At 45.5% G+C, this 27,274-nt stretch overlaps 1 protein-coding gene across 2 annotated transcripts in view; it reads left to right on the plus strand.

Moving 5' to 3' along the window:
* Positions 1-27,274, plus strand: part of MAPk-Ak2 (MAP kinase-activated protein kinase 2) — a 272,929-nt gene that overhangs the window by 208,814 nt on the left and 36,841 nt on the right. The window contains exons 8-10 of one of the 2 annotated variants that reach the window (XM_077629574.1): positions 3,155-3,277; positions 20,573-20,658; positions 26,203-26,283. In XM_077629574.1, the coding sequence (XP_077485700.1) occupies positions 3,155-3,277; positions 20,573-20,658; positions 26,203-26,283 (290 nt within the window). The remainder of the gene's footprint in view (positions 1-3,154; positions 3,278-20,572; positions 20,659-26,202; positions 26,284-27,274) is intronic. The other variant, XM_077629575.1, reaches the window with a different exon arrangement.

Below are 27,274 nucleotides of genomic sequence, written 5' to 3' on the forward strand. Positions count from 1 at the left end.
GCGAATCGCAGATTATGTAGGTATTCTTCATTTATTCTTATTCCCAACTGTTCCCAATTCAGTCCTCGGAATACCTCCTGTAAACATGCGGTGAACACTATTGGCGAGATCGTGTCTCCTTGCCTGACGTCCTTCTTTATTGGAATTTTACTGCTGACTTTATGGAGGACTATAGTAGCTGTGCAGTTGCTATATATATCTTCCAGTATTTTGACATAAGGCACTTCTACGCCCTGATTATGCAGTGCCTGTATGACTGCGGAGGTTTCCACTGAATCGAATGCTTTCTCGTAATCAATGAAAGCTATATATAGGGGTTGGTTATATTATGTGCATTTCTCTATCACATGATTGATAGTGTGAATATGATCTATTGTGGAATATCCTTTACGAAAGCCTGCCTGATCATTTGGTTGATTAAAGTCTTACGTTGCCCTGACTCTATTAGCGATTACCTTCGTAAATACTTTGTAGGCAACGGATAGTAAGCTGATCGGCCTGTAATTTTTCATGTCCTTGGCGTCTCCCTTCTTATGAATTAAGATAATGCTTGCATTTTTCCAAGCTACTGGTACAGTCGAGGTCAGAAGGCATTGCGTATACAGGGTGGCTAGTTTTTCTAGCACGATGTCCCCTCCATCCTTCAACAGATCCGCTGTTACCTGATCCTCCCCAGCTGCTTTTCCCCTTTTCATTGCTTCTAAGGCTTTCTTTACTTCATCTTTCGTTATACTGGCAGGATGACTCATTGCTGTGCACTGCTGTCTTTCTCATTAATGCTCTGATTACATTGGCTACTGTACAAGTCTGTGTAGAACTCTTCGGCTAAGCTAACTATCTTGTCCACATTGCTAATGACATTGCCCTGCTTGTCTCTTAATGCATACATCTGGTTTTTACCTATGCTTAGTTTCCTCTTAACTGCTTTTAGGCTACCTCCGTTCTTTAGAGCATGCTCGATTCTCTCCATATTAATCTTCCTTATGTCGGCTACCTTGCGCTTATTTATTAACTTTGATAGCTCTCTTAGTTCTATTCTGTCTGTAGGGCTAGACGCCCTCATGCATTGGCGCTTCTTAATCAGATCATTCGTCACCTGAGATAGCTTTTCGGTATCCTGTCGAACGGTCCTACCGCCTACTTCTACTGCACACTCCGTAATTATTGATGTCAGATTATCGCGCACGCCTGTTTACAGGAGGTATTCTGAGGCCTGAATTGGGAATAGTTGGGGATAAGAGTTAATGGAGAATACCTAAATAATCTGCGATTCGCTGATAACATTGTCTTGCTGAGTCACACAGAAGGTGAATTGCAAATCAAGGTCAATGAGTTAGATAGGTAGAGTAGAACGGTGGGTCTAAAAATTAACATGCAGAAAACCAAAGTAATTTTCAACAGTCTAGCAAGGGAATAGCAGTTCACAATTGGCAGTGAGGTGCTGGAAGTGGCAAAGGAATATGTCTATTTAGGGCAGGTAGTGATAGCTTATCCGGATCGTGAGAAGAAAATAACTAGAAGGATAAGAAATGCGGTGGAGCGCATATGGCAGGTTCTCTCAGATCATGAATGGCAGTTTACCAATATCGTTGAAGAGAAAAGTGTACAACAGGTGTATCTTACCGGTACTCAGCTTCGGGGCATGAACATTGGGGCTAAACGAAAAGGGTTCAGCTTAAGTTAAGGAGAACGCAGCGAGCCATGGAAAGAAAAATCATAGGTGCAACGTTAAGAGGCCGGAAGCGGGCAGAGTGGGTGAGGGAACAAACGCGGGCTAATGACATCCTAGTCAAAATCAAGAGAAAGAAATGGGCTTGGACAGGGCATGTGATGCGAAGGCAAAATAACCGCTGGTCCTTTAGGGTAACGGAGTGAATTTCAAGAGATGGAAGGCGTAGGGTGGGCGGAGCAGGCAAAAGACAGGGTTAATTGGATAGACATGGGAGAGGCCTTTGCCCTGCAGTGGGTGTAGTCAGGCTGATGATGATGATGCTCTGGCAGGAGCAGAAGTCATTGTGGACTGAAGGTGGGAGGCACACCCACAGAGAAAAGAATAATGCACTAGCATGTGGGGAAGACACTGTGCACTGGGAGGAGGGGGAATAAGTACACACTGGAGGCAAGACGCACACACACAAATGATGCATTGGCATGACTGAAGGTAAGATTGTGCATTCAGCACAATGAATTGTCAGTCTTCCCTGGTAGGAGTGGAGGTCAATGTGGAATGAAGTTGGCACACACAAAGACAAAAGAAAAATGCAGTTTCATGAAGGCAAGTTATTATGCTCTGGAAGGAGGGGGAATAAATACGCGCTGGAGGTAACACTCACTCAAACAAAAACTTTGCATTGGCATGAGTGGAGGTAAAATTGCGCTGTCAGCACAGTAAAGTGTCACTATGCAATGTCACGAGTGAAAGACAGTATGCACTGTAGTTTGTACACCAACACACAAAAGGACACGTTTCCACTCTCAAATAGCACAAAGAAAAATCACTCTGCACTGTCAGGAATGGAATTAATACTGTGTAGGTAGCACACCCACGCACAAAAGCATTGTATACTGGCATTAGGGAAGTCAGTATGCATTGTGAGCTAGCAGTGGTAATTGTGCACTGACAGCAAGCACAGGTAACTGACGCTAAGCACTGGCAGGCGAGATGAATTAAAAAAAAAGAAGAGTGGGATGAGAGGAAGACAGTATGCATTGTGAGGTTGAGTATGGTGACATTATGTATTGGAGTGATGGGGTGTCAGTTCGCTCTGTCAAGTAGGATGGTGACGTGAAAAGGAATGATTAAGATTTGTACAAGAGTGACCCTTCTGAAAGTCGTTAGGGACAAAAGGGAGGAGATGAATGTATGAGGCACATACATTGCCAAACTACTGATGCTAGGAGATATTGGATTACGCGCGAGTGTACAAGGGAATTACATGGAGTGGAGTAGGAAAAGTAGTGGATTGTATGTGAGAATATGACGAGGGGTAGTGTTAAGGCCATTGGACTGAGAAAAAGGTTGTATGGTCAAAGAAAGGGAGGAGGTGGCAGGCTTGTAGTATGTGCCATTTGGTGAGGTGGTTCTCACTTTCTGCAGGCAATCCGAGTTGTCTGTAGCTGTGAATTAGTATGTTTCTGTGCCCATCACATACAGGGCAGATGAGGAGGAGATGCCCAATGGTCTCAGTATCACCGCACTGTGAGCAGTTCGGGTCTGGGCCTAGACCGTGGCTGAACTTGCGGGCCCTGGTCCAGGTGCAACCAATTCTCATACGAGGTAGAAGGCATCGTTTGTTTCGTGACAGGTTTTCTGGGAGGCGCTTGAAGGGCAGACCTGAGGAGACTCTTGAATCAGGATGATAAGAGAATATATTGTTACGTAAATGTATTTTGGGGTAATCTAAGAGTCTGACTGCTAGTGATACATCAGTCGGCAGGCTGGGCGGAGGTAGAGCATCTGCCTCGCCTGCAAGAGGACCGGGGTAATTGTTACGTAAATGTCTTTTGGGGTAATCTAAGAGTCTGACTGCTAGTGATACATCAGTCGGCAGGCTGGGCGGAGGTAGAGCATCTGCCTCGCCTGCAAGAGGACCGGGGTTCGAATCCTAGTGCCGCACAATTCCCTATTGGGTTTGAAAAAGAAAAAAAAAACTGCATGTCGATGGAATTGCATAACCAGGCCTGGGGTGCAGCCTGATCTTGATGACCAGAACCGACGATGCACTCTCTCACCAGAACAGGGTTTGGCCACTCTGGTGTAGTACTTGGCCACAACCTTATATGAACAAACCAATTAACCCTCGACCCTCAGTTCCGAGCGGCTGCGGAGCATCTGACCAAGGCGGCGGTCAGACCTGTGACACAGCGTAAGGTGCTAAGAATCTCTGGCTCCGGACAGGCCGCCATTGGAATCTGAACCTGGCAACTTTTACTGCTACAACCTTATTTAGTGAGGCTAGCCTAGCAATGCTGCTTGAGGAACTAGCGGGCATTGAATGGGATGTCATAGGGCTTAGTGAAGTTAGGAGGACAGATGAGGCATATACAGTACTAAAGGACGGGCACATACTGTGCTATCACGGGTTAGCGGATAGACAGGAACTAGGTGTGGGATTCCTCATTAATCAGGATATAGCAGGCAACGTAGAGGAGCTCTATAGTATTAACGAGAGGGTGGCAGCTATTGTAATTAGGCTTAACTTGAAGTACAAGCTGAAGGTGGTGCAGGCCTACGCGCCTACATTCAGCCATAATGACCAGACTGTTGAAATCTGGCCGTGGCCTCGTTCTAGAGCACCCGCCTCGGCTTCGGGAGGCGGTGGGTTCGACTCCCGCTGCCGGCCGGTTACCCACCGGTATCCTCAAAATGGGTACAAGCTATGGCCCGGCGTGGTGCTCGGCTTGCTAGGATTACATGGCTTGGAAAAGGAGCCTGCGGCTTCAAATCCCGTTGCTGTGGCCCTGGAATAGAGACTTGAAGAAAAATTATAAATTCTTCTTCATCGTTGTCTGCTGTGATACATTTTTCCACCGCACTCATCATTTCATTGGGAGGGAGAGAGTAAAACAAATCAACCACGTCTACACTAAATACATTACTAAATACATTAATGAAGAAGAATTTATAAGGGCTTGTGGCATATCAGTAGCTAGCTTCCTTGATTTACTATTATTTTATGTAAAGGCTACATTCATTGAATGGGAAGGTAAGCTTTTCACGCAAAAAGCGGGTGTTTGCATTGGTTCCAGGGTGGCACCGGTTTTAAGTGACACCTTTTTATCTTTCGTAGATCGGGGTATTCAAGCAAACTTGGCCGGGATAGCGTCGCGGGTTTTCCTTTGCGTTGACGACTTCTTAATATTTGTTGATAAAACTAATTTTCCTAGACACATGACTGATCTTCTGAAAGTGTTTAAAGAAAATACTCATGGTCTGCAATTCACCACAGAGGTCACGGCTGATAACAAGCTGCAGTTTTTAGATTTGAGCCTGGAAGTTCATACGGGGCATATTTGCTGAAAATACTTGCCAAGGGCCGGCAAGCTGTTGTTGAATTACAAGTCACATCATTCTAAAACAGTAAAAACAGGAATTGTTGTCTCATCGTTGTTTTCTGCTTTGTCCAAATCTTGTGACCATTTGATTATTCAGAGGCTCAACGAACAGGCTAAAAAACTTAAGACTTCAGCTGGTGTGCCTTGATCAGACAGAGAGAAGGAAAGGAAGAAGGTTGCAGTTCTATCGTATGTGCACCGCCTGAAAAAAGTGGCGAACAGGTATAAAATAGGGGTTGTCTTTCCAGCTCCTAAAAGACTTAAAAGGTTATGTGCCAAGGTGGAAAGACAGGGTGAAAAACAAAACGAATCCCAAAGTACTTGTGGAATTAAACCTAAAACTAAGTATGTTTTATGCTCTGAAGGGGTTGTTTATAAAATTTCTTTTTCTTGCGGACAAGTATACATTGGCCAGACGGGTCGTTGTATTAACACGTGCCTAAGTGAGCATGCTAATACATTGGAGGCTAACAAACCTGCGAATCTAGTTGAACATGTCAGAGACTGCAAATCTTGCATCCCTTCTTTTCATCACTGTGATGTTTTGTACAATCGCCCAACGCAGTTAACTAGGGAGATTATGGAGGCGTTCTATATGAAGAAAAAAACTAGATTGTGCGTTAGCAGCCCGTCGGTTTGCCTGCATCATAGTGAAGTTCGGTTTCTCGATCCTACATAGCTACACGTTTGTTTGCTTTGTTATCTTGTTTGATTGCACTGTTTATATTCCTGGTTTCCTGTGAATAAACCTTCAGTTGTGAGTTAGCGCTGGTCCTGTTGCTTTCTTCACCTGTCCCTGTCTTTTGCGCTATTTTCCCTTAAGTATGTATCACCAACTCGCCCGTCTTGCCATTGTGTTGAGCTGTTTTCTGTGGGTCTGGGCGTACTCCCTCCTTGCTAATGATGTGAACTTGAAACAGCAGCTCTTCATAGGCAAAGTGGCACTTCTCTGCTTTCAAGGTTAGGCCAGACGACTTGATGGCGTCTTGTACTGTTGAAAGTCTTTTGAGGTACCCCTCAAAATTCGAGGCGAAGACAACAGCGTCATCTAAATATACCAGACAAGTTTGCCACTTCAGGCCTGCCAGCACTGTATCCATTACTCGCTGAAAAGTCGCTGGTGCAGAACAGAGACCAAATGGCATCACCTTGAACACAAACAGCCCATCCGGAGTGATGAATGCAGTCTTGCGATCTCTTTCATCGACCTCAATTTGCCAGTAGCTGCTCTTGAGGTCCATCGATGAGAAATACTTGGCATTGCAGAGCCGGTCCAGTGTGTCGTCATTGCGGGGGAGGGGGTAGACGTCCTTCTTATGTTGTTCAAGCGGTGGTAATCAACGCAGAATCGAAGTGCACGATCTTTTTTTCTCATTAGAACAACCGGTGCCACCCATGGGCTGTTTGAAGGCTGGATGACGTCGTCGCGAAGCATTTCTTCGACTTGGTTTCGGATGGCTAGTCGTTCTCGCGGTGACACACGGTAGGGGCTTTGACGAAGAGGTCAGGCATGCTGGTCGGTTATTATGCGATGCTTGGCATTTGGCGTTTGTCGGACCTTCAGCGATGACGAATAACACTCGCTGTAGCTTCGAAGCAGATTGCGGATCTGGTCTTATCTGTTCCGGGGCAGGGCTGGGTTGATGTCGAAAGTGGGCGAGTTCTCATGGTCAGGCGAATCTTCTGCGGATGGGTCGGAGAGGGCGAAGGAGTCTCGTACGTCGGATATTTCGTCGAAGAAAGCAATCGTTGTTTCTCTATTAATGCGCCGGTATTCTTTGCTGAAATTAGTCAGCAGTGCTTCGGCCTAGCCATTGCGGAAATGTTGCGATGCCTCTTGCGATGCTGCATCCTCGGTCTAAAAGCAACTGCATGTTCCCCTCGATAATGGAATCAGCGGTAATGGCTTTCGTGGCGCCTACGGCCACGATAACGCTTGAACGGGTTGGGACGCTGATTTCTTCCTCCAGGACACTCAGGGCAACGTGATTTTCCAGAGTTCTCAACGAAGGGATTTCCTTGTCTGTCGAAAGCGTGATGAGCTTGGATCGCAGGTCGATGATCGCCTGATGCTCACTAAGGAAATCCATGCCCAAGATCACTTCGCGGGAACATTGCCGTAGCACAACGAAGGTCGCAGGATAGGTATGTCCTTAGACCGTCTCATGCGCTATGCATCGTCCTGATGGCATAATGAGGTTGCCCCCTGCGGTGCAAATTTGTGGGCCATTCCAAGCGGTCATGACTTTCCTCAGCTGCGTAGCGAATGTTCCATTCATCACTGAGTAATTGGCTCCTGTGTTGACAAGAGCGGTAACTTTCCAGCCGTCGATAGTCACATCTAAGTCAGATGTCCTGGCTCTGGCGTTGCACGTCGCACTTGGCGTCGGGGCACGGCTTCGTTGCGTATGCGAAATCGCAAGTGGGGCTTGTTGTCGAAGCTTTTCTGGGTGGTGGTATCGTTTTGAAGGCAGTTTGCGTCGTGGTTGGGGTTGTCATTTTGTGCGGCGTCGGTGCAGCGAGTGTAGTGTCTTCATGTGGCGTAACGGCCGGGTTCAGCGTCTTCATGGGGTGTGGTTGGTGGAAGATCTTCGGCGTTTCGCTAGTGAGCAACCCCACCTCCAGAGGTTGCTGTCTTTAGTTTCCCCTACAGGGGCTGGGACACCTTCCTCGTACCGCGACTGCGTAGCTGCAGCGTGGCGACGCAAAGCCCGAGGTTGACGGCGATGGTGAACGTGAAAGGCGGTTCGGCGTGTGCTCCCCTCGACGCAGGTATTTGTCGAATTCCTCCAGACGTTGGCCGAAGCGTGGTCGTGAGGCAAATCTCCGAAGACCGATACGTCGGTACGGGCAGTGACGAAGAATATGGCCGGCCTCACTGCAATGGAAGCACAACGGCTGGTTGTCGGAAGTCTTCCAGGCGTCGCATTTCCTGGGGCTTGAGCGTCACTGATAGGCTTGGCTGGCGGGGGCAGAGAGGTGGCGTTCAGGAACAAGTGTTTCATCTAGGAGAAGATGTAGAGGTTGTCGTTGGGGCTGAGGAGTGTGACTTGCAGCGGTGAGTTCATGGCTTGGGGGTTCTGTGGCCATCGGGGTGCCAAGTGCCTGTTGCACTTCTTCCCGTACCACATTCATGAAAGTTGCTGCTTGCTGCTGTAGGGAGGATGGCAGTAATCGGCGTAGCTCCTCACAGACGATTTCACGGATCACTTCCCGCAAATTTTCGCTGGTGGTGGTCGTCGTGTTCGGACAGATTACACAGACACAGGAAGGGCGGTTGTACTGCTGAGCCCAGACGTCGAGGGTCTTCTCGATCCTGCAGGCTGATTGCATGAATTCGTCAACTGTTTTTGGCAGCTGGCAGACGAGGCTGCCAAAGAGTTGTTTTTTTGCGCCACACAATAAAAACTGAACTTTCTTTTCCTCGGTCATCTCTAAGTCAGCGCGGCGAAAGAGGTGCTTCATCTCTTCAACGTAACAGCGGATGGGCTCATTCAGAAGCTGGATTCTGGACTCGAGGAGTCGTTCGGCTCTTTCTTTCCTCACGACACTGGTGAATACCTTCAAAAGTTCCTTCTTGAATAGTTCCCATGTCGTTAGGAAGAACTCGTGGTTTCCGTACCAAGGACATGTTTAGCCCTCCAGTGAGAAAAATGTGTCCAATTTTTGCCGCATCATCCCACTTGTTGAATGATGCCCCACGCTTCAATTGGTCCAACCATTCCTCGGGGTCTTCGCCTAAGGATCCACTGAAAGTTGGCGGCACCCGCGGCTGTTGCAGTATGATCGGTGTCGACATCTTTGGCGAGGTTGTGGTGCTTGTAGCAGCGTCTTTTCGTTGTCGGGTGCGGTCCGGCAGGGTCCCGAACTCGGGCTTCTCTCCCTCAAGACGTCTGCTGGCTCAGTTAACTGCTGAATTGTCCTCCAGTGTGAAGCTCAGAGGGCTGTTATCATGACTTGAAGAGGGCATCCGGAACATTGAAGGCTAGCCAGAACCCCCCCTCCAGATGTCACGAAGTGGTGACTGCAGTCCGGAGAGCAGAAAGGCTGCGAAAATGGCTGACTTGCGCCCACAGTGGACTGAATCACTCGGAGGCGGCGTAGCAACAAGCGTGCTCGGCGGTCGTCGAACAGAATGCCCGGCGCTCTCGGTCATGCTCAATTTAAAGCTGATAGTGAACTTTCGAGATAATGTTTGCAAAGTTACTAGAACATTCTGGAACAGTGTAGAATCAGCTCTGCATGGATGCGATCAGTCGAGATAAATCTGGTCACGTCTTGCATCGCAAAGAAATCGATTAAGTGGCGTGGCGGCAGCTTTGAAGAATGAACAAACAGTGCAAAGGTACGCGGCACTATGCGCTCAACCTGGCATTGTTCAGGATGTGGACGTCATCAGAAATGTGTGTTGTAACGACCGCAGAATGGTGAGGTCTCGAATTAGCTTAGACTTGAAGACGGATTCAAATAGAGGAATTCAAGATATCACTGCAGCATAGATATTCAGCTTTAACTGAGGAAGATGATGTTAGTGTTCATACAATGAACGATAATCTGAAAGCTATCACTACGGAGTGCACAGTAGAAGTAGGCGGTAGGACGGTTCGACAGAATACCGGCAAGCTGTCTCAGGAGACGAAAGATCTGATTAAGAAAAGCCAAAGTTCGAGGGCATTTAACTCTAGAGACAGAATAGAACTAGCAGAGCTATCGAAGGTAATAAATAAGTGCAAAGTACCAGACATAAGGAAGTTTAATATGGAGAAAATCGAGCGTGCTCTAAGGAACGAAGGTCGGCTAAAAGTGGTGAAGAGGACACTAGGCATAGGTAAAAACCAGATGTATGCATTAAGAGACAAGAAGGGCGATGTCGTTAGCAATATGGATAAGGTAGCTAAAGTGGCCGAAGAGTTCTGCACAAATCTATACAGTACTATTGTTATCAGAACGGTAATGACAGAGACGGTAGCGCACAACACTGCGTCATCCTGCCAGTAACGAAAGAGGAAGTAAAGAGAGCCTTAGGAGCAATGGAAAGGGGAAAAGCAGCTGGTGAGGATCAGGTAACAGCAGATCTGTTGAAGGAAGGAGGGGAGGTTGTGCTAGAAAAACTAGCCACCCGTGTATACGTATAGGCAATGCTTTATGACCTCGACCGTACCATAAGCTCTAAGAACGCAAACATAATCTTAATTCATAAGAAAGGAGATGCCAAGGACTTCAAAAATTACAGACCGATCAGCTTGTTGTCCGTTGCCTACAATTTATTTACTAAGGTAATCGCTAATAGAGTCAGGGCAACCTTAGACTAATCAACCAAATGATCAGGCAGGCTTTCGTAAAGGATATTCAACAATAGATCATATTCACACTGTCAATCAGGTGATAGGGAAATGTGCCGAATATAACCAACCCCTATATATGGCCTTCATTGATTACGAGAAAGCATTTTACTGAGTGGAAATCTCGGCAGTCATACTGGCATTGCGGAATCAGGGTGTAGAAGAGCCTTATGTAAAAATACTGCAAGATATATATAGGAACTGCATAGCTACCATAGACCTCCATAAAGTCAGCAATGAAATTTCAATAAGGAAGGGCTCCAGGCAACGAGACACGATCTTGCCAATGCTATTCACTTCCTGAATTGGGAACAGTTGGGGATAAGAGTTAATAGAGAATGCCTAAATAATCTGCGATTCGCTGATAACATTGTCTTGCTGAGTCACTTAGAAGGTGAGCTGCAAGTCATGATCAATGCGTTAGAGAGGCAGAGCAGAACTTTGGGTCTAAAAATTAACATGCAGAAAACCAAAGTAATGTTCAATAGTCTAGCAAGGGAACAACAGTTCACAATTGGCAGCGAGAGCCTGGAAGTTGTGAAGGAATATGTCTACTTAGGGCAGGTAGTGGCAGCTGATCCGGATCATGAGAGGGAGATAACTAGAAGGATAAGAATGGGGTGGAGCGCATATGGCAAGTTCTCTCAGATCATGAATGGCAGTTTACCAATATCCTTCAAGAGAAAAATGTACAACAGCTGTATCTCACCGGTACTCACCCATGGGGCAGAAACGTGGAGTAACGTTAACGAAAAGGGTTCAGCTCAAGTTAAGGAAAACGCGGCGCGCCATGGAAAGAAAAATGATAAGTGCAAAGTTAAGAGATCGGAAGCGGGCAGAGTGGGTGAGGGAACAAACGTGGGTTAATGACATCCTAGTCGAAATCAAGAGAAAGAAATGGGCTTGGACAGGGCATGTGATGCGAAGGCAAAATAACCGCTGGTCCTTTAGGGTAACGGAGTGGATTCCAAGAGATGGCAGGCGTAGGGTGGGCGGAGCTGGCAAAAGACAGGGTTAATTGGATAGACATGGGAGAGGCCTTTGCCCTGCAGTGGGTGTAGTCAGGATGATGATGATGTTGATGATGATGATGATGATACACCAATAGAAGTAGAATGAGCAGATTTGGCCGGAGCGTCGACGGCTTCATTGCCCGGAATTGCGGAGTGGGAAGAGAGCCATCGTAGAGAAATGTCAATGCCCGAGTCCTGTAGAGCCAGAAGGCGAGCCTTAAGGGAAGCTGCGGCTGAAGAGGTGTGTTTTGGCAATTGTAGGCTTGTGAGAGCAGTCTTGGAGTCTGTCAGGATGGAAACACTACATTGAGGACGGAGTTGTTCGATAAGGTCTTCAGCTAGATCGAGAGCTGCATTTTCTGAGACAGTTGAACTGGCTGGAAAGCTGGGCCTGCATGTTGTGGATATTTTGAAAGAGGGAGTGAAAATGAGGAGCGTGTTCTGAAGCTCTTCGTGTAGCAGTGTGGCTGCAGCCTGTTGGAGATGAGCCACTGGGGTACGATGTTTGTGAAGGCCTTCCAAAGTGGCTTGCAGGAGGATAAGGTACTGTGCTTGGGGGAGGAAAAGATCTTGAAATGCTGTGTAGAAGATACCTGCGCTGCAGAAAGTCTTGAGAGGGCAGCAACCCCTCAGGAATACGATTGAAGGAGAAGGGAGAGGGGAGGACTCCAGCCACAGTCATGCTAGGGGCTATTTGGAATTTCCAGTTTGCGAAGGAGGTGGCAGTGGCCCAATTAATTGGTGTTGCATCCATGCCCACCAGCGAGTACGAACTCTATGGATATCAGTTGTGAGAGACTTTTCTGCACGTATCCACGAGAGATTCTTATCGATTGTTAGGTCCAGATGGCAGACTTGATTCCGCCAAGCCAAGGTACGGCCATTGATTGTAAGTTTCGGTACTTTGGCAAGTGAAATTTTAGGGTCGATGAGAAGGGCTTCAGACTTCGGCCAGAAGGAAAGCGCACAAGAAGATGGAAACAAGCAAGAGAGACAGTACAAAGCGTTAACTTGCAACTGAATTTTGTTGACGACACGGAAGCATATAAATACTGAAGGGAATACAAAAAAGAGAGAAGAAAAACTCAATGTATGCGCTGACAAATTCGATCCAGAAAAGGCATTTCCTTATCCGAGATAATAATTGATGTTGTGCTTACGCACTCAGCTGCCTTCTTGCGAATCAATCTTGCCTCTGTATTCTCATGCATATGTCAGTTTTTGCCCTTCGCATCAACCATGCACTCACTGAACAAAGGCTCGCAAGTTTTGCTGGGACAGTCATGGCAGTGCTCTGACAGGTGACCGTTTCCTGGTTGTGGCACATTGCGCTTGTGTTCCGCTAGCCTTTCATTTAGGCGTCTGCTGCCAGTCTGTCCGATATATATCTGACCACAAGACAGTACTATAAACCACACCTATTTCGCACTCCACAAACTTACTCTGATGCTTTTTGTTGCATCCCCTTGAGCTCCTAAGAAATGGGTTGGTCAACCTACACAATTCTGACAGTTTATCTGGGGCAGAGAAAACCAACCTTACATTTGCTCTATTGGCAACCCTCTTAAGCCTGTTCAAAATGCCACGGATGTACGGGATCACCACCGCCTTTCTTGTTTTGGTGGACTGCTTGGATTGGCTCTTTTTACATTGATTCAATAGGCTTTCAGCCACTGAAACCAGTACATCCTTAGGATATCCAGGCGAAGAAAGGCTCCTGGCTTGCTCGCTAAGGCTGAGGGACATCAAGAGGGAACAAGATTTTTTCATGGTGTTGATTAAGCACATGTTCACAATTGCCTTTATGATCAGCTTCGTATGGGACGAAGAGTAAGCCAGGAGTGGTTTGTTGGCACTGGGTTAGTAGTACCAACTCAGGTGCATTACCAAGAATATTAACATTAAATCTAAAAACTGAAATTGGTTGTCAACGGGTAGCTCGTTGCTGAACTCAAGTGGATTGAAATATTGGTTAAATAGGTTTAAAAGAGATATAACGTCCTGTTCAAACGTTAGCCGGGCTATTGTCAATAAATATTAAAAAATCATCAATGTATCTAAAAACCTTCTAAAACGTTAAAATCCTGTAGATGGGTGGCTACCATCCTCACTTCATATGGCAGTGGGTGGGGGAACAAACGCATGTTAATTACATCCTAGTTGAAATCAGGAGGAAGAAATGGGCTTGGGCAAGGCACGTAATGCGAAGGCTGATCCTTAAGGGTAACGGAGTGGATTCTAAGAGAAGGCAAGCGTAGCAGAGGGTGGCAAAAGGTTAGGTGGGCTGATGAGATTAAGAAGTTTGCAAGCATAGGTTGGGTGCAGCTGGCAAAGAACCGGGTTAATTGGAGAGACGTGGAAGAGGCCTTTGCTCTGCAGTGGGCATATGGCATAGTCAGGCTGATGGTGATGATCTTAACAGACAATTCAGTGGAATTGTGAAGAAGAAACACATATATACCATTGGCCGCATGCATGAACAACCAGATGGGATCTTTTACTCAGAAAAGCAATTGGAAGCAGCAGCCAAACAAATTGAGAAAGTAATTGCTGTGTGATCACCAAAAAAACTGCGTGAAGACGACGGGACAAGAAGAGGCACAAAGACGCACACACAAAGCGCAGGACGTCCAACTGACTTTATTTTGTGAAAATAGGGGCTTATGGAAGGTATCAACATGACAAACAAGGTACACTCGCAAAAAATTCATTTGCACTTAAGTCTGCTTATGACCGGAAATGCGAAAGCTTTTCCCTGTCCTCTCTTTCTTCCTCCGTGTTTCATTTTTTCATTTTTTCTTCATTTTTTTATATTTCATTTATTAATTTTATTCATTTCAATTTTTTCTTTAATTTTTTTCATTTGGTTCGATTGACAGGTGGAGTGGACACTTGTTGTACATGTCCTTCTTGCGCAGACTCATGAGCCAAGAGAGGCTTTCGCCTTAAAAACATTGTGTGCAGTGGCCACATGTGATTAGGACTGATGGAAAGCCCGGATTTGCCCATCTAAGAATTCTCTCTCCGTCCTAGATAGAAATAAAGATGGCGAGCTGACACAGTTGTCATTCCTTTTGGAGATGAAGTAAGCCTTGATAACCTCTCTTTGTGGTTTTGTTTCTGCCTTGGAAAGAAATTTTGTGTTCTCCATATAAGGACAGAAATCTCTGCTGTCGCAGCTCTTACAGTGCAGAGGTCGATTACTGTGCTCTAGAGTGCGCTCATTAAAACAACGGCCAGTTCGTCCTATGTAGGGCCATCTGGGGTGATGATTGTGTCAACTCGCCTTCTTTATCTCTATCTAGGAAAGAGATAGAATTCTTAGATGGGCACATCCGAGCTTTTCATCACTCCTAGCCACAGTTGGAAGTTCTGCGCTTTGTGTGTCCGTGTGCCTCTTCTCGTCCCGTCGTCTTCGCGCAGTTTTTTTTGTCATTTTCTATGATACGACTAGCCCAGCATCATGTCTTAATTTCTGAAGATAATGAAACAGAACAGTCTTATGCGAAATTAACTTGATTGTTTGAGCTGGAGCTAGCTAAGGTGTGAGTCAGGCCAATTATGTACTGATGTCACATAGAATGTACAATAGATTAGAGGCAATGAGCGTAGATGAACATGGTTCCAGAAGTCTAGGTAGTGACCACAAACATATCACGCTGAGTTTCAGAAGAGAAACCAGTGTAGGACTGAAGCGAGATGAACAATCATAGGGGAATTTTTACTCACAAAAGCAATTGGAAGCAGCAGCCACACAAATCGAGAAAGTGATTTTTGAGAATAGTGAAACAGAATGGACTTACACCAAATTAACTTGATTACTGGAGCTAGAGCTAGCTAAGGTGCGAGTCAAGTCAAAAGGGAAAAGGCACAAACCCAAGAGTAGGTGGGATGAGGAGGTTAAGAAGGCCATAGAGAAACATCAGGAAGCGTCCAGAGAACACAAGAAAAGAGGGAAACCAGAAGCTCCGGTAAACAGAAAATGGGATACCTTCATAAAGTGTAGAGGGGAAGCATCCTATTTGATCAGTGAGAAAATTAAAACAAAGGGGACCCAGTGGACTTCAAAAGTAAGTTAAAAGGATAGAAAAGCAGCTAAGAAATTTTGGAAACATCTGCACTCCATGGGTAACAAGACTTGACTAGAGCAGAGGTTCATAGCTATAAAACAAGGTATTCAGCTAGAATGGGATGAGGCAATGGAACATATAGGAACAGTGCTAGAAAAATTTAAAACTAAAAATTGTTGCGTGTACTTTATGGGAGGAAGATAGACCAATTACTATAGCAGTTTTGCTCTTACAAAGGAGAGTGAACTCCTAGTAGCAAGTCGACAGGATCAGATGTGAGCCAAAATGATGATGAATAGGAAAACCCTCGATGGATGGAGATATATAAAGGAAAAGGGGACATAAACAACTGCTGCCCCACAACAGTGACGTCAGTGGTCTACAGTGTTGGGATGCACATTAGAGCACTGCACGGGCTTGGGCCACCCCTGGACTTGAAGTCACAAACCCGGGCCAGGCTCGTACCTAGAGAGGCTGCCTACAGCTTTTACACTGTGGGAATGCACTGTGAAGTGCATTTCCAGTTTTGTAGCAGCCTCACGGATTGCTGTGGTGTTTGCTGAGAAAAAAAAAAAACGCTTTTTACTTCATTTTGGTGCCATGTTTCTGTTACAAAAAAATTTCCAAGTAATGCTAACTTTTTTTTTTCTTGTTGCAAAAAATGTCTCCAATAAGAAAGAATCCCAGAAATAAAATCTTTCCAGTGATTATTAATAAACCACTGCTATTCTTTTTTTGCTGACGCCGAATAAGAGAAAGTGTCATTTGTAGACAGACTTTATTTATTCAACGTCACTATGTCCAAGTTAATTCTGATGCGTACACACCGCCCCGTTGAGCAATGCACAAGAACTTAAAAAGAAAATTTGCAATATCCAGCAGTAGGCTGCACTACAGTGGAGTTGATAATGGAGCTTTGTAACACCTGATTTATGGCTCATTTGCACGAGTGCACTCGCTTACAAAACTACACAGCACCGCTGACTTGGCTGTTTCAGCTATCAGCAGCAAACGCCATCGGATCTGACAGAAGGTGCTCCGATCTGCTCAGTTTAGTGTTACCACTAAAGAGTGGACATTTGAAGCCTCATAAGAACCGCTGGAGAGTTGCTTCATGGGCAGTTGTCTGTTCCAAAATAGACTGTCTGCATTCGCCTTCCAAAAACGCATCTCTGCATTACACCATTGGAGAAGAGCATATTGGTTTCAGGTCTTCGAGCACAGGAGCTTTTATACTTTTCGTCTTCCATAGAAACGTGCCCAGTGCAGCCATGATTCAAATTGCAAAATCGTGTTTATTAAAAAAAGAGATGTTATTGCTGTAGCTTTGAAGCCATTTGAGTATCTTGACGTCGCAGGCCGTAAAAAATGACTGAATAAAAATCTAGACGTAACTGAAAGTTTATTGCACGTTTATGCAACCCTTTTCATTTGCTCTTGGAAGTTTGTGGCTATTCATAGACAAGATCACTGTTCAAAAAGCCGAGCGGGTGAGCTCACCTTACAGTCTCTTCTTTTTGTATTAACCAAATCATTTTTTTCCAGCGTTATTGCGATTTGAGTGCCTTTGCCAGGCACTTCTTTATATCTGTGTAACAGGAGTCTACTTGCACTTAATGAGCAATTTACCTCTTAAGCTGCTGCGGGAAAGGGCTCAGCAAAGTTTGAAGCCATGGTCCAGGGCCGGACTCGGGCTTCAGAATGCGGCCCGTGCACACAGATTATAAGGACAGACTGCAGGCATGGGTGGAGAATGAAGGGAGCTGTGAAATGGGTTTCGAAACAAAGGAGGTTGGAGGACAATCTGTTTTCATTGACGCAGTGTATAGAGATTGCTGAAAAGGAACACAGGCCCTTATGGCTAGCATTTCTGGATATTAAGAGTGCCTCCGACAACGTTATTCAAGAGTATCTGTGGGACATACTGGGCACATTGGATGTGGAAGATGGAGGAACTAATCTTTTAAGTAAAAAAGTGCTTATAAAATGGGAAAAAGCATTAGAGCCTATTGAGGCACAGAGGAGGCTTAGGCAAGGGTGTCCTCTTTCACCGTTGTTGTTCACCTACAAGGGTGAACCACTACTAAAACTAGAGATGAGCATAGTTGGCTTCAGCCTTTCTTTTTTCAAGTAAGGAGAATGGATTGAATAGTCATTACTGTGACTGATGATCGCGGGTTATATAGTAGTACTAACGGCTGACAACAAGGAAAATTTGCAGAGGTCGATGGACATCTGTAGTACAGAGGGAGATAGATTAGGTCTCAAGTTTTGTAAGGGAAAATTGGCAGTAATGACATTCAGTGATAATGAGCTAGGCAGCGAGAATAGGGTACAGTAGGTCACACTAGAGGCAGTGGTTAAGTACATCTTGATGTATGGATAAATAATGGGGCTGAGTATCTTAACAGAGAATGACTTCCATGGTGGTCAAAGGTTGCTCAGATGGTTCTTGATGATCACAAAATGAACAAGGGAGGGAAAACCTCAGAAAACGTTTGAACAGGCGCAGGCAGACGAACACAAGTCCCCTTGTCGAAATGGAGTCTTTTCCCTCCCTTGTTCACTTTGTGATTAACAAGGGCAGCAGGAAGTAGTAAGGAAGTTCTGGAAAGGGGCAATGGTTCCTAGTCTGATTTTTTTGCAGTGTGGTCCTGTGCATGAGACGAGAGGTTCAAGCATGCTTAGAAATCAAGCAGCACGGAATAGGTAGGCTTGCTTTTTGAGCAATACACCAAATCGGAGGCAAATCTCTGACTGCTGGCTTTGTGCATTCATTTCTTTGAGCTGTGGATGCACCGTCATACCATCACGCAGGGAACTATACAACACAGGTCTCAGTCTGGGGCAAGTGCGGGGGAAGCAAATGACTCCGCTAACGGGCTGCTGGTATGGTGAAATCCGTGAGAGGGCGTTGCATATGGCCTTGGGAACCGAGCGCTTGGCTGCCACCGCGCAACGCTTTCTCACACAGATGCAGTTCCTGCTGTTTCCGCCCATTTGTGCGTTCGTGAACCGGGTAAAAATGGCGGCGCCAAGCGCAAGGCGAAATCTCTGCACCCACCGCCCAAATTTACCTTTTTCTTAAGCGCAAGTTTTTCTTGGTGGTTCCCTTGTTTTGCGCTGTATGCAGAGCAGATCTTAGCAGTGCACCAAGGTGCTGTGCGCTGATAACATCACGGCGTGTTTATCTTGTGATGGGAGCTTCGGTGGGGTGGCTCGCTTGGCAAACTGTGTAGAGCGCCAGACGCTGTGCGCCCTTGACAGGAGCACCGGTGGTGGTGCCTGCACGCTTGTTAAAGGGGCTCTGAAACAGCTTCTGAGGACAGCACGTCAACTCGTTCAATCACTACATGGTGTTGTCATGAAAACTTGAGCCAAATAATACACTTCTACATGCAGCAGAGGACCCACAATCACGTGCGAAAGTTGGAAAACCCTTCCCGGCGACTTTTTTGTGCTCGCACCCTCCACCGTCACTCACACCAGAGTATCCAAGTTGAGAGGTAGCTATTGGTTGGATTCTTTCAGATGTCAGGCAGCTACCGCAGCAGTGACCAATAAGCCGCATAGCTCCAGCTCTGTTCCCAAAGGTGGGGCCGGCAGAGAAGTGCCGACGTGTAAAAAGTAACGAGGGGAGAGGGAAAGGCGCGAAGATACTGAAATTCACATTTTGGCTACAGATAACTCAGCTTCTACAAAGCGCATTAAAAAAATTCTTCCTGTACAATATTCGTGAAGTGGCATGCTTTAGCATCCCAGGCATAGCGAAACTTTAATATTAGAGCCCCTTTAAGAGTCCCTTTAGTACCTACATGCGTGGGGGAATATGTGGGTGTGTTTTTTTGCTTTTTTTTTTATTTTTACCGGTCCAAATATAGACCAACCGTGGGTTTACGAACAAGCCGGGAATTTTCGACACGCAGTTCTTACCAGGGGCGAAAAGTAGGCTTAGTTCCCTTAGGTATACATGGGAGCAAAAGTTTTCACAGCAAATTTCTGATTTCGCAGTGCACCTGTCCCTTCCTGCGCAACAACCAAAGTCATCCTCTGGAAGTATGTAGCGTCCTTTCAAAGGCGATGTATATTTAAAACCTATGCATGGGAGTGACTTCTGGCTGGAGGTATGAAACTGGAGCACAGCCCATACAAACGCACGTAAACAAAACTTTCAGAAATATTTTCACAGAGTACTCATGGAGGTGGCTGTTAACAGTTGGAGAGTGCTTTGAAGAGGAGTGTGAAAAAGTATGCTACGTCATTTCTAAGTATTCTTTGTGTTTTTTGAAGCCAGACATACCGCAGAAGGCGCTCTATTTGCTGGGTGTTTCCCTGAAGCACGCAAGCTTCTTGTGTAGTCAAACGTGTTGCCTCATGGGCTACGTTTTCTCGCAAGTACTGCCATTCAAATTAGACATCTTAGATAGGGCTACATTGAATACAGCCCTCGAACAGCACGATAAAAGAACCACACACTGTAGCAGATGACTGCATACATAAGGCGGCGCTTGGTGGATGCCGGAGCCGCACAGCAGCCACGGGTACTGTCGGCACTGCCATCTGCTCTTTCGTGTGCCGTCAGGGAACTGCTTTTTCAGGTCTAGTTTGAACGCCTGTACTAGTGAGCGAATGCAGCACCATTCGGGGAGACACCCAGCAGATAGAGTGCCCTCTGGGGATGTGTTGGGCTTCACAACACAGGTTTATTGTGGCGTTTTACAAAGATACCTTCGAAATGATGAATCATACTTTGTCCAACTGTTAACAAGCAGCCACTTCCTAAAGTACTCTGTGAAACGGGAAAAAATATTCCCGAAAGTTTTGCTTACGTGTGCTTCTGTACGCCGCGCTCCCATACATGGCCTTCGAAATGACGCTTCACACTTCTAGAGCCTGTTCTGCAAGAAGGGAAGACATCAGGTGCACTACAAAATCAGAAAACTGCTTTGAAAACTTTTGCTTCCATGCATTCGTGTGGGTGCTAAGCCTACTTTTCACCTTCAGGTTTTTAACTGGTTGGTCTATAACGATGGAATTTTCTCAGTACTGTTATAAGTGGATTGCCTTCTTCTTACCCTTCACTTCTCCTCAGCCAAGGACTTGATCCGGGGCTTGCTGCGTACGGACCCTGCCCAGCGACTCAACATTGAAGAGGTGCTGGCCCACAAGTGGATTGCGGTGAGGGGCATCACACTCGGCAGGAAAACACTTAAAACCAGCGTTCTTTTCCTGCCATGTCCAACAACAAAAATGGGATGCAGTCAGTGTTCAGGGAGAAATTCCTCGCTCCTGCATGTTGGTTTAAGCTGGGTTGAGACTTTGATGAAAATGGTTCTCAAAAGTTGGCTTTACAGCAGTTGAAATAAAAGCTACGGCTGTAAAATTTTCAAGGAATCTTGCAATAAATTAGGACTCAAAGCTCAAATTAAATGAAATGTAGTATTTTTTTTTCACGAATCTACCTTTTTCTTAAAATCCGCTTTCTGCAGAGTGCTCAAATTTTGTACATGAGTAGCAACCTATGCTTTGCACAACTAGTACCAAAATTATGTGCTTTAAACTAGAACTAGATTTGTTATGTTTTTCTGTGTCATTGTAATAAATTTGCCAAAGAACTTGAAAACAGTCAGCTTACTGTTCGTTGCCTACAAGGTATTTACTAAGGTAATCACTAATAGAGTCAAGCAACCTTAGACTTAATCTACCAAATGATCAGGCAGGCTTTCGTAAAGGATATTCCACAATAGATCATATTCACACTGCCACTCAGGTGATAGAGAAATGCGCAGAATATAATCAACCCCTATATATAGTGTTCATTGATTACGTGAAAGCGTTTGATTCAGTGGAAACCTTGGCAGTCATGCAGGCATTGCGGAATCAGGGTGTAGATGAGCCTTATGTCAAAATACTGGAAGATATATAGTAACAACACAGCTACCATAGTCCTCCATAAAGTCAGCAATAGAATTCCAATAAGGAAGGGCATCGGGTAAGGAGACACGATCTCGCCAATGGTATTCACCACCTTTTTACAGGAGGTATTCCGAGGCCTGAATTGGGAACAGTTGGGGATAAGAGTTAATGGAGAATATCTAAATAATCTGCGATTCGCTGATGACATTGCCTTGCTGAGTCACTCAGGAGGTGAACTGCAAATCATGATCAATGAGTTAGATAGGCAGAGCAGAATGGTGGGTCTAAAAATTGACATGTAAAAACCGAAGTACTGTTCAACAGCCTTGCAAGGGAACAACAGTTCACAATTGGCAGCGAGAGCCTGGAAGTTGTGACGGAATACGTCTACTTAGGGCACGTAGTGACAGGTGATCTGGATCATGAGAGGGAAATAACTAGAAGGATAAAAATGGGGTGGAGCACATATGCCAGGTTCTCTCAGATCATGAATGGCAGTTTACCAATATTCCTCAAGAGAGATGTGTACAACAGCTGTATTTTACCGGTACTCACCTACGGGATAGAAACGTGGAGGCAAACGAAAAGGGTTCAGCCTAAAGGGGCTGTGGAAGGGGGTCTCAACAAAGATGCGATGTGCCTAGGATGCTAAAATACACTGCTTCACAAATATCCTCCAGCAAGAATTTTTTAGATGCATTTTGTGGAAGCTGAGTTATCTGTAGTCAAAATTTGAATTTTTGTGTCTTCACGCCTTTCCCTCTCCTCTCATCACTGTTTGCACGCTGAATGTTGGTGCTCCTCCGCCGGCCCCCCGCACTCACAGCCTCCGCCGGCTGGCGACGCGCGTGAACCAATGCTAGCAGCTCGCTGTTGACGTAACGAGCTCTACATGACGTTAATGAGCGCGGATGCCGATGTACCGAGTGCGGATTCGGGCGAAAGCCCAGTACCACAGGTCGCCGCTAGGTGCGGAAGCGGGAGTTTTAAAAATTGCATTGTAAAATATTGGCTTGCTTCTGAGGTCTTGTGCACGGCATGAGCGCTCATTGGCTCGTACTCTACATAATGCGAGCATTTTATAGACGACCTCAAACACCCTTTTCAGGGACTCATTAAGTTAAGGACAACGCAACGAGCTATGGAAAGAACAATGATAGGTGCAATGTTGAAAGACCGGAAGCGGCCAGAGCGGTTGAGATAACAAATGTGGGTTACTGACATCCTAGTCGAAATCAAGAGGAAGAAATGAGCTTGGGCAGGGCATGTAATGCGAAGGCAAGATAACCGCTGGTCCTTAACGGTAACGTAGTGGACTCCAAGAGAAGGCTACCATAGCAGGGGGCGGCAGAAGGTTAGGTGGGCAGATGAGATTAGGAAGTTTACAGGCATAGGGTGGGCGCAGCTGGCAAAGGACAGGGTTAATTGGAGAGACATGGGAGAGTCCTTTGCCCTGCAGTGTGTGTAGCCAGGCTGATGATGATGATGAATAGCGGGAGTGAGCGCCTGGTTTGTTTTGAGGTAGGAATGGAAAAAAAAGCCTCGGCAGCTGTGCCATGCGCTGTCTCACAGCATCTTGGTTTCTGTGTGTTCCCCCTCACTGTACCAGTGTAACTGACTGCACCACCAGGTTCAGCAAAATTTGCACTGCGCACAAGCCTCTTTTTGTGTACCGAAGCTGGCTGGCATTTTTCTGAAAGGCCCTATGGCATGCGATACTTAAGTGAGACTTGAGCTCATAAGATCAGAAAGAAGATGGGAGGAGAGAGCACAAGGCACAGAACTGGAGATAGAAGAATTCTAATGCATGATTTCTTTGCGTTATGTTAAAAATGCTTATAAGTCTCCTGTTTGGAGGAAATAAATTCATTTGGAAGTAGAACGATCTTGCGGGCTAGTTGGTTCATTGCAGAAAAAAAGGTTAGTACTGCGCTAATGAGACACGATATAAGAAGAGGAAAAAGAAAACAACAACACAGGCGCAGACTTCCAACTGTTTATTTGAGGCCGAAATGCAAACGCTATATAAGGCATAAACCTAGGCACACAACCATCGCTGTCATTCACAAAAGACCGTTAAAAATCTAGACGACATTAATCACATTTTCACGTTGTAGAAGGACCGATAAACCACACAGCACTCAGTCAGCATGTCCCAAACACTCCACATCAAGAAAATGAGAAAATAAAAAAAGTAAGGAACCTAACAATCAACCTGAGTAAAGAGAGTGAAAAATACGCGAAGTGACAATGCAGGTGGCCAAACAGACCACAAGAGTGAAAAGCTATACAAACACGATAAAATCATGGTGTCACATATGAAAAAACCGGCATGAGAGCATGGAAACAACAAAGAACACGTGTAAAGGTGAAGACCAAAAGCAGGTAAAAGAGTGGGATGAGGTATGGAAAAACAAGTATGACATGGAACAAGTGTAAAGGTGAGGATTAAACCAGATAAAACTAGATTTCCGTCTTTGAGGTACATACATCTTAACCAAATTAGGACATAAGTGAAACACTTTTAGGTGGCCTTCTAAAAACGTGATTTCACTTGGTGAAAGCGAAATAGACGGAGTGCTGACACATTTTTCACCGACATTCTGACTGACTAGCATTCCGACATTTGATCGACATTCTAGAGATATTTGACGCCTTTTCCCAGAGCTTAGTCTTCACCCACGAGTCAGCTAACGACAACAGACTGCAGTACCTTGACCTTACACTCGAATTCGCCTCTCAATACATCTGCTAGTCATACAGTCTGAGAACCGAAAAGAGCCCTTTGCTGTTTGGAAGCACACATTCTAAGCTCATAAAACGTGCCAACGTAATCGTAGCATGCCAGTCTGCCCTAGAAAAATCATGCAACCACAAAATAGAAGAAAGCTTTAGCCAGCAAGTTCAACTTCGTCGCGCAGCTGGTTATCCGCCCCACCTCATCGCCATAGCGTGTGAAAGCTTATTACAGAAGCTTAAAGGCCGTAAAAAGAATGAAAAGGACAAGGAAAAGCCATTGCAGGTGGCACCTTACATACACTGGGTATCCCACAACATCAAAAAAGTGGTGAACCGATATGGTGTCAGGATGGTTTTTTTCGGCACCGATTAAGCTGAGCAGCGTCTGCCCTTTGATGTCGACAGAAAAGAGAACCAGGCCGCAGTGCTATGCCAATCACGAAAAGAAGTTCACAAAGTGCGGTTCGGGCCTTGTCTAGAAAATTCCCCTCACTTGCGGTAGGGTTTACATTGGGCAGACTGGTAGTCGTTTCAATGAACGGGCACGCGAACACAACTTGGCAGTGAAGAACAATATGGGAGGTCATCTGGCACAGCATTGTAAGAACTGTATAGGGAATGGTAAGGGCAAGAATAAAGTACCTTGCACGCCAGTTTTGCGCAACACTAACTTTTTGTTTAAATCTAGAGATAAGGCGGAAAGGGAGGTGGTCGAAGCCTATCACATCGTAAAAAATGGTGAAAAATGTGTCAGCACTCCGTCTATTTCGCTTTCACCGAGTGAAATCACGTTTTTAGAAGGCCACCTATAAGTGTTTCACTTATGTCCTAATTTGGTTAAGATGTATGTACCTCAAAGACGGAAATCTAGTTTTATCTGGTTTAATCCTCACCTTTACACTTGGTCCATGTCATACTTGTTTTTCCATACCTCATCCCACTCTTTTACCTGCTTTTGGTCTTCACCTTTACACGTGTTTTTTGTTGTTTCCATGCTCTCATGCCGGTTTTTTCATATGTGACACCATGATTTTATCGTATTTGTATAGCTTTTCACTCTTGTGGTCTGTTTGGTCACCTGCATTGTCACTTCGCGTATTTTTCACCCTCTTTACTCAGGTTGTTTGTTAGGTTCCTTACTTTTTTTATTTTCTCATTTTCTTGATGTGGAGTGTTTGGGGACATGCTGACTGAGTGCTGTGTGGTTTATCGGTCCTTCTACAACGTAAAAATGTGATTAATGTCGTCTAGATTTTTAACGGTCTTTTGTGAATGACAGCAATGGTTGTGTGCCTAGGTTCATGCCTTATATAGCGTTTGCATTTCGGTCTCAAATAAACCGTTGGAAGTCTGCGCCTGTGTTGTCGTTTTTGTTCCTGTTCTCGTGTCGTGTCTCAGTGCTAACCTTTTTTTCTTCATTTGGAAGTTCTGCGCTTTGTGTGTCTTTGTGTGCTCCTGCCATTCTTCGCGCAGTTTTATATTTGCAGATAATACTTCCACTGTTGTGAATTATTTTAAGCAGCCCAAAATAAGTATGCAGAGATCAGTGCACCGATTCTCATCAAAATGCAGCAACAGTACAGCGGTTTTTGTCTCGTCAAGGGCGTCTGTGTCTTGGGGGAGAAAGAGAAAAGTTGCAGTTGTAGCCACAGCCAGCCCGTACAACAGCACCCTCAAAGAGTGTCATTCCATCCGTTGGAAATGCTTTGGCTTAATTAGATAACAGTTCCGAGCTCAAGTTTATTATTGTGTTTGTAGTTTCCTAAGCTCCCATTGTTGTTTCATCCTGCTGATCCCATTTTCTTTGACGTGTTCCTTTTAGCCATTTATTGAGAAAATAACTGTGCCGTGTGTAATGCTTCTGAAAAGGGGCATCTGAGGAAGTACTTGATGTATAAGTTGTGTTTTGGTTTAGAGTATGTGTTTTTTGCATGACTCTGATGAACATCCCTAAGAGCCAAAAGGCCTCTGTTACGCTTGTATGGGCATCGAAATGCAATGTTGCTTGCTCCGAGTTGTTTTTCGCATGCTGTGCTGGGCATTGTAGCTTTGTGGCTGTGTGCGCAGAAATACACGGAGGTGCCGCAGACACCGCTGTACTCTGTGCGAGTGCTGCGTGAAGAAGAGGACCAGTGGCCCGAAGTGCAGGTAGGTCTTAGAGGGGATTGGGTACTCTGCAGCGATGCTGCAACCGAAAGTGCACCAGGTGAGGTTACCATTGTGTAAAAACTGCGGGCTCCAAATGTTAACAATTTCAAAGGATGTGCTTTCTTGGGGGGGGGGGGGGGGGGGGGTTAATATTCAGTTTGAGGAATTGATATTTGAAAATTTCGAACCAAATGCTGCTGCTTTTCATGAGAATGACCATGGCAAAGCCACAATATCTGGGCAAATTATTACGGCTTAAAGTGTCAGGAAAACAGCACTTCTCTCTCTGCCATTTACCAGCCTTCGATGTAAGCGAAATTCTGCGAGTGGGCTTTCCTAAACGCCACGCTTGGCGATATCCATCCGCTTCAAAAGATGACATTGCAAAAACAATGCGCATTTTTTTTTTTAATGTGTTTTCTACTTGATGCCCAGATTTGTTCTGTTGCTTTCACAGCTGTTGGTGCGTATGGTCAGGGGTAAAGCCCACGTGCCATGGAAAGCTTATATTCTGTCCTATAAGTTTCTTGCAGCACTATGGAAGCCACTTGGACATTCCTCCTCGCCTGCTGGTATATCGTTGGGAAAAAATTGGCAGTCGATTTGCGTAGCGTGGCTAAATGCGAGTTAACACTACGGTTCTCGTTTTGTTTCTGGTGTCCGGATCCATTGTTCGCAGATGGAAGTCGTCCGGATAGTGATATACGCAGAATTGGTCATTTTCTACTTTGCATTCATAGATCCCTGGGAGTGCTCACACCCCTCCTTGCGTAGTGGTGCAGCAGTTAAGCAATGCACCACTGTGACACAGGTGCTTCCATCGATAAAGCTTTTGAAACCCAGGTTTCTAGTCATTAATTGAACTGCCTTCTGCCATGGTCGCTCACAGTCTGGTGGGCCCACAACTCAGTGGGCAGCCTGCCATAAACCAGACTTCAGGCAAACAAACACACAGCAGATAAATGCGGGGAATGTGCATTATAAGTGCTAT

The sequence above is a fragment of the Amblyomma americanum genome, chromosome 7 (genome assembly GCF_052857255.1).
Source record: "Amblyomma americanum isolate KBUSLIRL-KWMA chromosome 7, ASM5285725v1, whole genome shotgun sequence".
NCBI classification, from domain to species: domain Eukaryota; kingdom Metazoa; phylum Arthropoda; class Arachnida; order Ixodida; family Ixodidae; genus Amblyomma; species Amblyomma americanum.